Below are 18,462 nucleotides of genomic sequence, written 5' to 3' on the forward strand. Positions count from 1 at the left end.
TAAGGAATATTTTATTCATCCATAAAAGTAACACACATAATAGTACACTCGAAATATCGAATCGTCTCAAGAAAATCAAGGAAGTCATCCTGACCATCTCATGTATTTTTGATGAATATTCTTGATGTTCGTAGAAAATTTATATTTTCCTATTAGAAAAACAACATTATCGCTAAAAATCATTGGAGGAAAGCAGAAAAAAAGTAAATTATGAATATAAGGAGAATATAAAGAGTAATCACAAGTTTCGCCTGTTTGGTGGATGTCATGAATCGAATCATTGTGATCAAAATAATAGCTGATGATGATGTATTTATCTAGGAAAAATTTCAAGTTGAACAAAGGAATGATTTTAGAGATATATGAAGAGTTGTCAAAATTATCAAAATCGGCAAGCGAATCTATATATGTATTATCCTTAGCTATCATTAGATCACAACTGGATTTAAGGTCCACCAAATGGGTCAAAAAACAGATGTTTTTGCAATTGCTATTTGATAAATTAAACTTTTGATCAAATCGAGAAATACAAATTAAGAATATACGTACATAGATAATGAAAATTATTATATAGAATATAACATATTATAATTGTGCTATAAGCATGAAATGTTCGTTGAATATAAAAAATACTCTTTCTCTCTCTTCTTTCTTTCTCCCCCCCCCTCTCTCTCTCTCTCTCTCTCTCTCTCTCTCTCTCGCTCTCGCTCTCGCTGTTTCTCGTTCAAATCTTAAAGTCTCAAGGTCTTAAATATTTTCAGCGACTGTTGTTGTCAGAAGAATAAATGTAAATAAATCATCAGAACAGTATCCAAGTTAGCAGTATCAAGAGATTAACCATACAGTGACAACGTGAAAAGTTAAATTCGTAAGACGTATTCATCCGCTATTATAGCAAAAGCTTACATATTTCCCCCATGGAACAGATCGCACGAAGATCGCCATCATGTTGGCATTGTAAAATAGGTACGCAGTTTTATTTTTATGAAATAATCGGAGTTTATTAAAATTTCTTTATAAAGATAATTGCGGAGTATAAATTTTTTAAATTAGCGTTATGTATTTTGTATTATAAACCTTTTTATGCGTCACACACACACACACACACACACACACACACACACACACACACACACACACACACACACACACACACACACACACACACACACACACACACACACACACATATATATATATATATATATATATATATATATATATATATATACATAAACACACATAAAAATATGTATCTACATAATTTATTTTTTACAAAGATTGAATATATATTATATAAATTTAACATTATTATTTAAAAAAAGTGTGTGTAAAAATATTATGTATATAAATCTGTTTATGATAGATGTGCCGAGAAATCTCAAACCCCAATGTAAATGTAAAGATAAATTCCTACATGATTATTGTCTGAAGATGATAGCAAATACTAAAGACACACTTTATTGCCCATTTTGTAAATATGGCTATCCATTAGAAATACGGCCCGAACCAGAGGTAACGTCACAAAAGATCTTATAACCGTTAAAAAATTGTAGAAAATAGCGAGCTAGCTTTTAAAAAAATAAAAAAAGTTTTATATATATATATATATATATATATATATATATATATATATATATATATATATATAGATAGATAGATTTTACAACTTAAAAAATATGTTTTTTCAAAATAATAAGCAGATATTAAATTTAAGACAAACACTAAAATCGTTAAAATCAAAATTCATATATAAACATATGCCACAATAATAATAAAGCTTGGTAACAGAACTTACATTATATTATTTATATATACGATCAGTTTATAATTTTTTGATATTTTTAAATGAAGATTTTAAACTTTTGGCATATTTTGAAGGGCAGACTGTCTATAATATAAAGTGAAGAAATGTTTGATGATAAAGTCAAAAAAATTTAAAACTTAAACGGAATGATTTATAGATGTAATCATAACAATTCAATAAATAAATTACAGTGTAAAATAAATAAGAGTATATCAAAAACAAATAAAATGATAAAATAATTTCTATGAGGTTTTACAATTTCTACGTTTGATGATTCTAATTATAATAATATTAAAATAATTTATTTAAAGAATTATTATTTTTTCATTAAATGTGTTCATATGATACCAATATAATAATATCACAAAGATGGGAATAAATTGTTTCAGATACTTTTGGAAGTTTGGAAATTTATATTCGGGATAGTAATTACGATATTTATGACCTGCATAATTGGACTAATAGTTTATTCAGTGCTATTAAAAGTCCTGGATCTATTAAATATCCAATTTCCCTTTATCGTAAAAATCATCGGCCCAGGCATATTTCTTTGGAAAGCTTATATAATAGTGCCTCCAATAGTTAACTGGAGTAAAAGGTAAGAGTACATTCGATTAATAAATTATTCTAACATTTACATTTGGAGATTTTCAATTATTAAAAGGATATTCGCGAAGAACTAAAGTTAAATAAAGAACTAAAGTTAATAAATCTAATTTTAACAATAAATTATTTTTCCGACAAATTTCGGAATTAATTTTTTTTCTTAAAAAAAAAGATATAATTGAAATATCAATTAAAGTCAATTATAGCCAATAATTACATCCGAATTGTAAATGATTAAGAAAATTCCTTTCAAAATAAACTACACGAATAATAATCACATTTCTCTCTCTTAACTGATTTAAAATTTGCTTTTATATAAAAGTAAACTTAAAATTATTAATAGGAACATATGATTATTATATTATGTATTATTTGAAACCATTATTATTAATTAATAATAATAAATATAAGAATTGATCATAAAAATGTACAATAAAGATATAAATTAATAAACACAAATGACTTAATTTGGTACTTTTACTAAAACAAATTTATATTAAATCTAAATTAAAAAATAATCTTTTTAGACTAAGGATGATTGAGATACTTTGTATGCCATAGTACAGCATTTTATTCATTAAACGGAAACTATTCTAATTTAAATTATATAATTGTAAAAATACTAAAATATCTTAATAAAAATATAAAACAGCATATATTATATAATAAATATAATATAGAGATATAAATTGCTTTTTTTTTACTTCTTATTTATTTACAGAATATATGAACTTTATCATCAATGGAACCGAAGCACTTATGAATGGAAATTAATAAATGATAGACCATCTACTGACAACAATATTGAAGAGTACAATATTGAAGAGATTTAAATTTAATTTTCTAGTATATTTATCAGTTATAATTCGATGATTATAATATTTAAGAAAGTAAGACGGGTGAAAATTTCATTATTTTGCATGTTTGTAAGCTATAATGCTATTATTTAAAGGAGATATAGAACAAAAACATTAAAAGAGATATAAAAGAGTCGCTTTTATAAGATATTTTACAATTTTGACGAAACATTAAGAAGTTTATATTATGAAAAATACGTGTAACACATATAAATATAATAGACAAAATTTCATCTTATTCATGGATAAATAGATTATATCACAATTAATAAAAATTATAATACCTATAAAGATAATAATATAGCTCATAAATAATGTATATAATATATATTACAAAGATGTAATGTTATATAATATTATATTATAAAATATATTATATAATATATTAAATAATATTACATTATATATATATATATATATATATATATATATATATACATATATATATTATATTAATATGTTATAAAGATATAATAATATCTAATATTATATGTAATATAAATTATAAAGTTATTAATATTAATAAGGGGAAATTGTACTTATTTTATATTCTTTGAAATATTAATGGAAATCATCTCATACAAAAATGATTTATAAAATTTCTTTGATGATGGACAAAAAAAGAAATCTTTTATGTAAACCTTTTATATAAATTTTATAAATATAGATTTTGCGCATCTACATATTATTATTCCTTTTATTAATTAAATCTATACTAATAAAATATTAAAAAACGTTTTTTATGTTAATATGTATAATGTATTGATGATATAATGTTTTCTTAATATAATTACGATACATATAACATTGTAAAGAAATAAATCGCTCATTCTTTTATTTTTATATTCAATTTTTATAGTCACATAATTATTCAGTTGACATATCTTAAAAGTATTTCTATTTGTATTACATGATGCAGATATGTTTTTATCAAATGCTAGTATGTGTATGTGAAAATAAATAAATGTATTAGTTTTTCCCTATTTGTTTTCATTTATAGAATTAAATTTATCATCTTTTTTAATAAGAGAGAATGTATAATAAATCAACAAATAAAAATAAGAAACACTAAGCATCAGAAACACGATTAAAAATTATTTGCAAGTTAATAAATCAATACATTAAATCTAGTAATTAACATTTATAAATTGAGAGAGATTCGTTTTATTAATATTAAAATTTATAAAATATTGTATAATATAGTCTTATATATTTTATTTTTGTTGCAACAAAATTATATACATTTATATGCATAATTTAAGTGTCTAAAGCTATGTACAATCGTATACGTTGCGTTAATATACAGTCTAATTTAATCTGTTATAATCATATTTTAAAAAATTCAGTTAAAATCCGGCTTTATGGCCACGGAGATGCAATACAATTCAATAAATTGATCTTTAATATATTCTTTTGATAATTATAACATTATATTTGAAAAATTCGGATGAAGTTTACTTTAAAATGATATTGTTATTATAAATTTTGTGACACAAATTTTTGGCAAAGTATAAACTAATTAAAATATATTGGATGGGAAATTATGATATTTTAAACCAATATAATACATACGATGAATCCTCCTATTAAATGCATGAAATTCCTTCGAATAATGATCTGCAAATAAATTTATTAGTAGACATAGATATTCATTAGTAGATATCATCTCCGTTTACATTTTTTAAATATTTCATACAATCTTTAACAATATTTGAAAAGATTATTAATATTTAGCTGAACACAGAAATTAATAATATTTGAAAAGGTTATTAATATTTAGCTGAACACAGAAATCTACATGGAAAAAAAGGACATTTTTGTTTTGAAAATATCTTTAGTTTTAACACGGAAATCTTGAAATAAAATTATACCGCATTAAAGAAAACTTGTTTGAATGAAGTCATTTTATATTAAATCAAAACAAATATATTCTTACGATTTTTAAGATTTAATTTTCTTGATTGGAAAGGAGACAATGTCAGATAGAAAATAACACTCTTACATCAAAAATTATAATTTACTTAAAGTTGAATTAAATAATTACATATTCTTGAGATGACAATTACAATTGAAATGAGACTATAATATTATTGAAATTTAAGATTATTAAATTTTTCTAAGAAGATTATAGATTGTTGTATATATACGAAATAATGAACGCGTTAATTTAAGTATGCAAGTTTTGATTTCACTCATCTTTATTCTATATTTTCTAATTGCATATAACTTGCTAAAACTTGCGAAAAGATAATACTATCAATTACTTTGATTTTTATATATAGTGTTACGCGCGCGCCCGAATCGTTACGGCCCTGTCGTTGTCCGGATCCCGTTGACAAGAAGAATGTTGATAAACAACGATAGTCAACTGAGTCGAAGAACAGCCGTCGAGCTGTCCGGACGCGTTCGACGGAAATGTTCAGTTTAATAAAAGATATTTCAACGTAACAAAGAATATTTTATTCATTTAGAAAGATAATACACATAATATCACTCTCAATATATCGAATCATCTCAAGAAAATCATCAAGGAAGTCATCCCGATCATCTCATGTATCATATTTTTGATGTTCGTAGAAAATTAATCCTATTGGAAAAACAACAATATCGCTAAGAATCATTTGATCGAAGCGGAAAGAAATGTAAATTATGAATAAGGAGAATATAAATTTTATAAATTTAACCTCTGAATAAATAAATAAAAAACGCAAATTAATATTAAATGTGTATAGATAATCGAAATTATTCTCTACAGATTATAACATATTATAATTATGTTGTAAGCATGATCATATGTTCATTAAATTTTAAAAATATTCCCTCTATCTTCCTTCTTTCTTCCCTTCCTTCTTCCTTCCCCCTCCACTCTCTCACTCTCAAATCTTAAAATCTCAAGGTCTTAAGTATTTTCAATGACTGTTGTTGTTAGAGGAATAAATGTAAATAAATCAGAACAATATCGAAGATAGCAGTAGATTACTGCTCATTATTCAAGAGATTAATCATACAGTGACAACGTGGAGAGTAAAATTCATAAAACTTTCAGATATTTATCCGTTATTACAACAAAAATTTACATAACAAACTTTATTGCTCGATAAATTAATAATATAATTAAAAATGAGTGATTTTGAACTCTCTGATCTTTCTTTGACAGATGAACTAAGATCGGAGGATACGCCATCATGTTGGCATTGTGAAGAAAGTACGTAGTTTTATTTTTATGAAATAATCAAAGTTTAATAAATCTTCGAAATACTCCCTCTCTCTCCCTTCCTCCTTTCCTCTCTCTCTCTCTCTCTCTCTCTCTCTCTCTCTCTCTCTCTCTCTCTCTCTCTCTCTCTCTCTCTCTCTCTCTCTTACTCTCTCTCTCTTTCTCTCTTCCTTTCTCTCCCTCTTGAATCTTAAAATTTCAAGGTCTTAAAAATTTCAAGGTCTTAAATATTTTAAGCGACTGTTGTTGTTAAAAAAGTAAATGTAAATATATCATCAAAACAGTATTGAAGATAGCAGTATTAATAGATTAACCATACAGTGACGTTGAGAGTAAAATTCACAAAACATATAGATGATATTAATCCGTTATTACAACAAAAATTTATATAACAAAATTTTATTGATTAATAAATTTATAGTATAATTATAAAAATGAATAAATTTGAACTCTCTGGTATTTCTTCTACAGAAAATGCACGGATCTTATCAAGATTGATGGAATTACAGAATACGTTGTTATGCTGGAATTATAAAAAAAGTATGTAATTTTATATACTTTTATGAAATAATCAGAATATAATACATTTTCTTTATAAAGATATTTGCGGAATAAAACTTTTAAAATTTGTGTTATGTATTTCGTATTATAAACTTTTTGATGCGTACACACACATACATACACACACACACACACACACACACACACACGTACACACACACACAAGTATCTAATATAATCAATTTACTAAAAAGGATTATATACCAATACAGGGTGTCCCGAAACTAACGCTTGATATTTTAAAGGCAGATTCTCTGGCCAATTTAAAAATGATTTTTCCTCAGCGAAAATGTCGAGGGAGATCATTATTTTTTGCATATTCCCAATTTTTGTCATCATGTATCTTTCTAACTAAGCCTTAAATTAAAATTCTATTAAAGTAAAGTCTACCTAAAATTAACTAAAGAATGTGACTTTATTAATATTTTATTCCCATAAGCCTTAGTTTGCAAAAAACCCTTTATTTTCAATCGTTTATAACTCGAAAACTATTAGTGCCGCGACATTTTCGCTGAGGAAAAATAGTTTTTAAATTGGCCAGAGAATCTGCCTTTAAAATATCAAGCGTTAGTTTCGGGACACCCTGTATAATATGTTCCATATGAATTCAACATTATTATTTAAAAAATGTATTATATATGTAAATCTGTTTATAATAGATTCGAAGGGAAATCTCATACGCCCATGTACATGTGCAAATAAATTCATACACGTTCATTGTCTAGAGTTATTAGCAAATACTCGAAACTTGCTGGATTGTCCACGTTGTGGTGCTCAGTATCCATTAGAAATACAGTCAAAATCATTATTAAAGGTAAGGTCATAAAAGATTTTATAACCGTTAAAAAATTGTGGAAAATAGCAAGCTAAGCTTATAGAAAAGTAAAAAACCTTTCTATTGTAACATATATATAGATTTTACAACTTAAAAAAGATGTTTTTTCAAAATAATAAGCAGATATAAAATTTAAGACAAACGCTAAAATCGTTAAAGTCAAAATTCATATATGTATACACATATGCCACAATAATAATAAAGCTTGGTAACAGAACTTATATTATATTATTTATATATACGATCAGTTTATAACTTTTTTAATATTTTTAAATTAAGATTTCAAATTTGTGGCATATTTTGAAAGGCAAACTGACTATAAATAATTAAAGTGTGAACAAATATTCGATGACAAATTTAAAAGAATTTAAAACGTACACGGAATGATTTATAGATGTAATAATAACAATTAAATATATAAATTATAGTGTAAAATTAATAAGAACATATCAACAAACAAATAAAATGATAAAACTTTAAAGTTGTCTTGTAATTTCTATATATTTTATAATTTCAGTTATAAAATTATTACAATAATTTATTAAAAGAATTATATTAATTTTTCATATAATATATGCTTATGATACTAATATAATAATATTACAGAGATAGGAATAAATTTTTTCAGATGCTTCAAAAAGTTTATGCACCTGTTTCTATGATATTATTTTCGATATTTGTAAACTTCATAAGTAGTTTAATAGTTTATGCAATACTGTCACTTGATGTCTGGAATCTGATATCCATTATTGTTAAAATAATCATGTTAAGCATATTTCTTTTCTTAATTTATATGACAGTGCGTAAAATAATTGACTGGAGTAGAAGGTAAGAGTACATTCGAATAATTAATTATTCTGCCTTTTTACATTCGTTTAATTATAAAGAGCATATTCACGAAAAACTGAAGTTAAATAAAGAACTAAAGTTAATAAATCTAATTTTAACAATAAATTATCTGACAAACTTTGGAATCAATTTTTTCTTAACAAAACAATTAATTAAAATCAATTATAGTCAATCATTACGTTCGAATTAAATAAATGATTAAGAAAACTCCTTTCAAAATAAATCTCACGGATAATAATCATATTCCTCTTTTTTAATTAATTTAAAATTTTTTTATGTAAAAATAAACTTAAAATTAATTGGAAAGAAAATATGATTATTATATTATTTAGTATTTGAAATAATTATTATTAATTAATAATAATCAATATATAATCAATATAATAAATATCAATGTATAATCAATATAAGAGTTGATTATAAAGTACACAATAAAGATATAAAATAATAAACAAAAATAACTTAATTTGGTATTTTTACTAAAACAAATTCATATCAAATCTAAATTAAAAAAGAATCTTTAGACTAAGGATGATTGAGATATTTTATATGTCATGGTAAAATAATTTTATTCATTAAACGGAAATTATTCTAATTTAAATTATAATTGTAAAAATACTAAAATGTTTTAATAGAAATATAAAACTGCATGTATTATATAATAAATATAACGATATAAACAGCTTTTTTTATTTCTTATCTATTTACAGAATATATCAACTTTATGATCAATGGTACAATAGCACTGAATGGAAATTGATAAAACGATATAATGTTAACATTGAAAATATTTAAGAGTGACTAAAATTTAATTTTCTTGTATATTTGCAAGTTATAGTACGGTTATTATAACATTTAAGATAGTAAGACGAGTGGAAATTTCATTATTCTGCATATTTGTAAGCTGTTGTTTAAAGCAGGTATAGAAAAAAACATAAAAAAGATATAGAAAAACCTCTTTTATAAGATATTTTACATTTTTAACGATTTTTAACATTAAGAAGCTTATTTTATGGACAATACATGTAACACATGTAAATTTAATTGACAAAATTACTTCTTGTTCATGTGGATAAAAAGATTATATCACAATTAATAAAAATTATAATACATATAAAAATCATAATATAGCTTATAAATAATGTATATAATATATATAACAATAATATAATATTGTGTAATATTATATTATAAAATATATTATATAATATTATATAATTACATTATATATATTATATTAATATGTTATATAAAATATTATGTTATATTATAAAGATATAATAATATATAATGTAATATATAATATTACATAGAATATAAATTTTCTTTTATATTTATAAGCTATGTAATACGGTTATTACAACATTTAAGAAAGTAAGACAAGAGAGTGAAGATTTCATTATTCTGTATATTTGTAAGCTATAACGCTGTTGTTTAAAGCAGATATAGAAGAAAACGATAATAAAAAAAATAATAATTAGAAATTTGGCTCAAATAATTAAAAATTAAAACGAAAATGGTACATAAGAGCCAAAGCACGGTAGTTGGAGCGCATAGAAGAAATAACAGTTCTTTTTTCCAATATCACAAACTCATATTACAATAATAAAAAAAGGCGAAAGTTTCGGATCATCTTTTGATCCTTCCTCAGCGCAATATTAACAATATATACAAATTACGACGCGTTACATTATACGAATTTGTTTCTCGAGTTTCGACGCGCAGGTGACGCTAAATTGCATCCCGCGGAGGTCTAGTAAGCGCGTTACTTCCAACAATCCATCAAATATATTGTACTATAATTGTGCTGTGCGAAATCGCAGCAGATCAGATTCCGCGCTTTTTTACAATTAATAAACAGTATGCTGTTGTGTGTCTCATGTCGCTTTTCTTCTCTGCGCTCCAACTATCGCGCTGTAACTCTTATGTGTTATTTTCGTTTTAATTTATAAAAAAGATAAAAACCGCTTTTATAGGGTATTTTACATTTTTTACAGTATATTAAGAAGCTTATATTATTAAAAATACATGTAACATATTTTAAATTCAATTGACAAAATTTCTTCTTGTTCATGGATAAAAAGATTGTATCATAACTAATAAAAATTATAATACATACAAATATTATAATATAGCTTATAAATATTGTATACAGGGTGGGCCAAATAAAGTATTACAGCCTAATACCTTTGAAGTGACTGAATGGATTTTAATATTCTTGACTTCGATTTTCTTAGTTCGATGTGCTCTTTCACTTGGACTTATTTTCACTTTTCGCAATCGCTGCCTCGTGGGGTGGAAGCACCAAACTCCGTTTTTTTTTTAAATAGCACCTTCCCTAAAAACTAATATTAATAGATTCTACGTTAAAAAAGAAGGCACTTTTATTCGAAAAATTCTTTTCTACAATTATTAGTTTCCGAACTACAATCATTCAAAATGGAGTTCGAAGCGTCGAACTTCGGATTCTTATATCTAATAGACATTCACCGAAGCGAGTGCATTTATTTTAATAAATGTTCAAAAAGCGTATTATGTACCTCGAAGCACTTAGTAGTCTTTGGGCAATAGTTTTGCGAACACTTAATATAATTACAATATTCATGGTGTAATCAATGCGCAGCCCGAATTTGTTCCTTTAATTTTTCTCTCGTAGTAGAAACTGTGCTAAATACTTTTTCCTTTACATATCCCCAGAAAAAGAAATCTAAAGATATTAAATGAGATGAATTAAATGTTTGATCAACGATAGATATGGTGGACTTATCCAGTAGCCACTTCGTTCACCTGATCTAACAACAGTAACTAATGAGAAAAAAAATTTTTCGAATAAAACTGACTTCTTTTGCAACGTAGAATCCGTTAATTTTTTTAAGTGCCATTTAAAAAAAAACGAAGTTTGGTGCTCTCACGAGGGAGCGGTTGCGAAAGCTGAAAAGAAGTGAAAGGACCCAGAAAATCGAATCCAAAAACAAAATCCATCCAGCCGTTTCAAAGATATTAAGCTATAACATTTTATTGAACTCACCTTGTATAATATATTATCAAAATATTTATAAGAAGAAATTGCTAATTTTATATTTCTTGAAATATTAATGTGATTTATATCACACAAAAACGATTTATAAAATTTCTTTTGATGATAGACACAAAAATAAATTACATCTTATATATAAACTTTATAAATATACATTTTGCGCACCTACATATTATCATTTCTCTTATTAGTTAAATTTATACTAATAAAATATTCAATAATATAATAAAAAATACATTTTTTTTTATATTATAATGATGTGTATTATAATGATTTTATAGTTAATGATGTAATTGATGATGTAACATTTTCATGATATAATTGCGATACATATAAATATAATTTTGTAATAAATATGAATCGCTAACACATTCTTTTATTTTCATAGTCATAATTATTCAGTAGACATAGTTTAAGTATTTCTATTTACATTATGCAGATATGTTTGTATCAAATACTAGTATGTGTGTGTGAAGATAAATAAATGTTCGTTTTACGCTATTTGTTTTCATTTATAAAATTAAAATTATCATTATTTTTAATGAGAGAGATAATAAATAATAAATCAACAAATAAAAATAAGAAACTATAAGTATCAGGAACACGATTAAAAATTATTTGCAAATTAATAAATCAATACATTGAGTCTAGCAATTGATATTTATAAGTCGAGAGAGATTCGTTTTATTAATATTAAAATTTATAATATTATGTAATATAGCTTTAAACATATATTTTATTTTTTGTCGCAACGAGAAATTATATACATATTTATATAATTTGAGTGTCTAAGGCTGTGTACGATCGTATACGTAACCTTAATATGCAGTCAAATTTAATCTATTATAATCATATTTCTGTTGAAAAATTCAGTTGAAATCAGGCTTTATGATCAAGGAGATGCGATACAATTCAATAAATAGATCTTTATAATTCTTGTGATAATTATGATATCATACTTGAAAAACTTAGACGAAGTTTACCTTGAAATACGGCTAGAATTGTGTAGCTCGCAATTCAATAATCGATTCTTAACAAAAACTTCGTGTATACATATGTTAACGCATATATTAATAATTTTGAAATTTGATATTATCTGAATATTAAACTAGAAAAAATTGTCCAAGTGTGATTTGAAGATGATTTGAAGAGAGATTGCATTTAAATAGAAATGTGTTTAATTCTAAAAAGATTCTTAAAAAATCATAGTTCAATACTAATTTTTTGGCAAGACAAACAAAACTATTTGTTACAAAAACGGTGTGCCAAAGATTGTTGAGGTCAATTATAACTCTAGACCTAAAAAACTGACTCACTTTCCTGTAGGTTCTTATCAGAATGTACATATAATAAGATTTAAATTATAGCGATTTAAATTATTGCGCTGTAATTTATCCTTGTTCTCTAAATAGTTGACGTCATTAATTTAATTGAGATATAGTTAAACAATAGCAATGTAGATGTGAAGCTAAGTTTCGATAATTACAATGCATTCCGTTTGGATAGAAATATTGGAAATAACGATTATTTACATGGAAATGGCATATTAATAGCAATTTATAACAATTCATAACAATTTATTTTATCGCGCTTTAAATGTAACTGTAACATGCTCTAAATATCTTTTTATCGATACACGACTAGTGGCTGTTTCTACCAACGTCGCTTAACATTAATCTTAGTTTAACTCATTCTTTTTTCTAAAGGAACAGTTAGAAGGAGACGAAGAGTATGTTAAGCTAAGATTAAAGTTAAACGACGTTGGTAGAAACAAGCATAAATCATAAACACATGTCATTGACACTTGTCTCTTAAATTCGGATTCTTCTGTTTATGCTTCATATTGCCTCTGTGTTGAAGAAATGATAACATAATGCTGATGAATAATGTGACTTAATGCTGATGAATTAATAATCAGAAATTACAACTTGCTTTACACATATTGGCATAATAATTAGAATTATCTGTAATACTTGCCGTTACTACCATATGAATGAACAAGCAAATGTGAAGTTGCATTATTTTAACGAATTTAACTTCTATCGGTATAATAACATTGTTAATGTAAACAATTATACATTAGATCTTTTTTTACAATATTTCAGGATTTTCAGTACTAGAGACTTTATGTATTACGATTATTATCACATACATATCAGGTGATACGAATATCTCTCGATATCAGTGAAATTATTTCCCTTACCCCAGTTTACAAATGGAAGTTCAATTTTAAGCAGTCCAATTATAATGACATTAATGATTATCTTATTAATAATGCTGTTGATTTTTTATATAATCGTCTCAATTATGCGATTTCTGCTTAAATTAATAAAGAACTAATTATTTTCGCTTAATATTTAAATTCAAAAATTGAATATTTTAAAATAATAACAAATAAAAAAATTTTATTATAAATTTTTCAGAAGAATTAATTATGATTTAATAGAAAGATGCAACAATATAAAAATATTTAATCTGAAACAATATGCAGTAAGAGAAAAGTTGTAAAGATTTAAGAAACCTCAGACAAGTAGCTTTTCAAACGGTTCACTATTGCGGCGCAATAGTTTCAATTTAATAAAAGATATTTCTACGTAATAAGGAATATTTTATTCATTTAAAATGATAACACACATAATATCACTCTCAATATATCGAATCACCTCAAGAAAATCATCAAGGAAGTCATCTCGATCATCTATGTATTATTGATGTTCGTAGAAAATTTATTCTATTGGAAAAACAACAATACCGCTAAAAATCATTGGATGACAGCGGAAAAAAACATAAATTATGAATATAAGGAGAATATAAAGAGTAATCACAAGTTTCGCCCGTTTGGTGGACCTCACGAATCGAATCATTGTGATCTAAATAATATTGATGATGTATTTATCTGGGAAAAATTTCAAGTTGAACATAGGAATGGTTTCAGAGATATAAAGAGTTGTGAAAGTTATCAAAAATCGGCAAGCGAATATATTAACCACACATTAACATAAGCTATTAGATCACAATTCGAATTTATAATTTAAGGACCACCAAATGGACCAAAAATCAGATGTTTTTGCAATTGCTCTTCGATAAATTAAACTTTTGATCAAATCGAGAAATACAAATTAAGAATATATACGTACATAGATAATGAAAATTATTATATAGAATATAACATATTATAATTGTGCTATAAGCATGATATGTTCGTTGAATATAAAAAATACTCTCTCTTTTTTATCTCTCTTCTCCTCCCTTCTCTCTCTCTCTCTCTCTCTCTCTCTCTCTCTCTCTCTCGCTCTCGCTGTCTCTCTTCAAATCTTAAAGAATCAAGATCTTAAATATTTTCAGCGACTGATGTTGTCAGAAGAATAAATGTAAATAAATCATCAGAACAGTATCAAAGTTAGCAGTATCAGCAGATTAACCATACAGTGACAACGTGGAAAGTTAAATTCATAAGACGTATTAATCCGCCATTATAACAAAAGCTTACATATTTCCCCCGATGGAAGACAAAGAGATTGCACCAAGTTCGTCATATTGTTGGTGTTGTAGAATAGGTACGCAGTTTTATTTTTATGAAATAATCGGAGTTTAATAAATTTTCTTTAGATAGATAATTGCGGATTATAAACTTTTTAATCAGCGTTATGTATTTTGTATTATAAATTTTTATGCGTTCTTTATGCGTGTGTGTAACGCTTTTTATGAGTTACACGCACACACACACACACACACACACACACACACACATATACACAAACACACATAAAAGTATGTATCTATTAATTTATTTATTAAAAAGATTGGATATATATTATATAAAAATTCATCATTATTATTAAAAAATGTATTATCTATATAAATCTGTTTATGATAGATGAGAATAACAGAGGAGAACTCTTGGGCCTATGTAAGTGTGCAGATAAAGTCATACATGTTTATTGTCTGAAGAAGATAGCAAATACTGTAAACATACCTTATTGCCTATTTTGTGATGCTCGCTATCCATTAGAAAGACGACCCAAATCATTATTAAAGGTAACGTCACAATACATCTTATAACCGTTAAAAAATTATAGAGAATAGCGGGCTAGCTTTTAGAAAAATAAAAAAAATTTATTTTAATATATATATATATATAGATTTTATAAATTAAAAAAGATGTTTATATATATATGAATATATATATACATACATATATATATATATATATATATATATATATATATATATAGATTTTATAAATTAAAAAAGATGTTTTCACAAAATGATAAGCCGATATTAAATTTAAGACAAACGCTAAAATCGTTAAAGTCAAAATTCATATATAAACATATGCCACAATAATAATAAAGCGTGGTAACAGAACTTATATAATATTATTTATATGTACGATCAGTTTATAATTTTTTGATATTTTTAAATGAAGATTTTAAACTTTTTGGCACATTTTGAGAGAGAAGGGCAGATTGCCTATAATAATTATAAAGTGTGAAGAAATGTTTGATGATAAAGTCAAAAGAATTTAAAACTTATACGGAATGATTTATAGATGTAATCATAACAATTCAATAAATAAATTACAGTGTAAAATAAATAAGAGTATATCAAAAAACAAATAAAATGATAAAATAATTTCTATGATGTTTTATAATTTCTACGTTTGATGATTTTATTTGAAATAATATTAAAATAATTTATTTAAAGAATTATTTTTTCATTAAATGTGTTCATATGATACCAATATAATAATATTATAAAGATGGGAATAAATTCTTTCAGATGCTTCTAAAAGTTTGTGACTATTTTTTTCTGATACTACTTATGATACTTACAAACTACACGATTGGACTAATAATTTATTCAGTGCTATTAGAAGTCCTGGATCTATTAAATGTCCAGTTTCCCTTTATCGTAAAAATCATCGATCAAGGCATATTTCTTTGGTTTATTTATATGACAGTGCCTACAATAGTTGACTGGAGTAAAAGGTAAGAGTACATTCGATTAATTAATTAATCTAACTTTTTTGCATTCGTTGATTTTCAACTATTAAAAGTATATTCACGAAGAACTAAAGTTAAAAAAATAAAGAATTGAAATTAGTAGATCTAATTTTAACAGTAAATTATCTGACAAATTTCGGAATTAATTTTCTTTCTTAAAAAAAAATTTAAAAAACGATTAAAGTCAATTATAGACAATAATTACATCCGAATTGTAAATGATTAAGAAAATTCCTTTCAAAATAAACTACACGAATAATAATCGCATTTCTGTCTCTTAACTGATTTAAAATTTGCTTTTATATAAAAGTAAACTTAAAATTATTAAGAGGAACATATGATTATTATATTATGTATTATTTGAAATCATTATTATTAATTAATAATAATAAATATAAGAATTGATCATAAAGATATACAATAAAGATATAAATTAATAAACACAAATTACTTATTTTTAGTACTTTTACTAAAACAAATTTATATTAAATCTAAATTAAAAAATAATCTTTTTAGACTAAGAATGATTGAGATATTTTGTATGCCATGGTATAGCAATTTTATTCATTAAACGGAAACTATTCTAACTTAAATTATATAATTGTAAAAATTCAAAAATATCTTAAGAAAAATATAAAACAGCCTATATTATATAATAAATATATAATAAAGATATAAATTGCTTTTTTTTTTACTACTTATATATTTACAGAATATATAAACATTGTCATCAATGGTACAAAAGCACTTATGAATGGAAATTGATAAGACCATCTACTGTTAAAAATATTGAAGAGTACAATATTCAAGAGTGACTAAAATTTAAATTTCTAGTATATTTATAAGTTATAATGCGATTATTATAAAGTTTAAGAAAATAAAACGAGTGAAAATTTCATTATTCATGCATGTTTGTAAGCTGTAATGCTGTTATTTAAAGGAGATATAAAAAAGAACATAAAAAATGATATAGAAAAACCTCTTTTATAAGATATTTTACATTTTTAACGATACATTACGAAGATTATATTATGGAGAATACATGTAAATTTAATTGACAAAATTTCTTCTTGTTCATTAGAGAAATAGATTATATCACAATTAATAAAAATTATAAAACATATAAAGATAATAATATAGCTCATGTACATAATATATATTACAAAGATATAATGTTGTATAATATTATATTATAAAATATTATATGAAATATATTAAATAATTTTACATTATATATATATATATTATATTAATATGTTATAAAGATATAATAATATCTAATATTATATGTAATATAAATTATAAAGTTATTAATATTAATAAGGGGAAATTGTGCAAATTTTATATTCTTAGAAATATTAATGCAAATAAGCTCATACAAAAATGATTTAAAAAATTTCTTTGGTGATGAACACAAAAAGAAATCTTTTATGTAAGCCTTTTATATAAATTTTATAAATATATATATTTTGCGCATCTACATATTATTATTCCTTTTATTAATTAAATCTATACTAATAAAATATTAAAAAACGTTTTTTATATTAATATGTATAATGTATTGATGATGTAATGTTTTCTTAATGCAATTACGATAAATATAACATTGTAAAAAAATAAATCGCTCATTCTTTTATTTTTATTGTCAATTTTTATAGTCACGTAATTATTCAGTAGACATATCTTAAAA

General features: G+C 24.2%; 2 protein-coding genes across 3 annotated transcripts; both read left to right on the plus strand.

The window, feature by feature from the left end:
* The first annotated feature begins 829 nt into the window (after window positions 1-829).
* On the plus strand, window positions 830-3,419 carry LOC145972414 (uncharacterized). The gene is made up of 4 exons (XM_083100994.1): window positions 830-966; window positions 1,367-1,515; window positions 2,197-2,405; window positions 3,135-3,419. Exons 1-4 carry the CDS (start codon window positions 918-920, stop codon window positions 3,244-3,246), a joined length of 519 nt encoding a protein of 172 aa, XP_082957120.1. The 5' UTR covers window positions 830-917; the 3' UTR covers window positions 3,247-3,419.
* Window positions 3,420-5,655: 2,236 nt separating this feature from the next.
* LOC145972069 (uncharacterized) lies at window positions 5,656-17,706 on the plus strand. Of its 2 annotated transcripts, XM_083100290.1 has the most exons (8): window positions 5,656-5,912; window positions 6,428-6,475; window positions 6,956-7,024; window positions 7,705-7,859; window positions 15,112-15,323; window positions 15,644-15,804; window positions 16,549-16,757; window positions 17,485-17,706. In XM_083100290.1, the coding sequence occupies exons 5-8, from the start codon at window positions 15,269-15,271 to the stop codon at window positions 17,585-17,587; spliced, it is 528 nt and encodes a 175-aa protein (XP_082956416.1). In that variant the 5' UTR covers window positions 5,656-5,912; window positions 6,428-6,475; window positions 6,956-7,024; window positions 7,705-7,859; window positions 15,112-15,268; the 3' UTR covers window positions 17,588-17,706. The 2 variants fall into 2 exon arrangements, with proteins under 2 accessions (XP_082956416.1, XP_082956417.1); XM_083100291.1 differs by lacking the exon at window positions 6,428-6,475.
* The last annotated feature ends 756 nt before the right edge of the window (window positions 17,707-18,462 follow it).

Source organism: Camponotus vicinus, unplaced genomic scaffold (genome assembly GCF_025532165.1).
Source record: "Camponotus vicinus isolate PSW18456_S1 unplaced genomic scaffold, iyCamVici1.0 SCAF_5, whole genome shotgun sequence".
NCBI lineage: Eukaryota > Metazoa > Arthropoda > Insecta > Hymenoptera > Formicidae > Camponotus > Camponotus vicinus.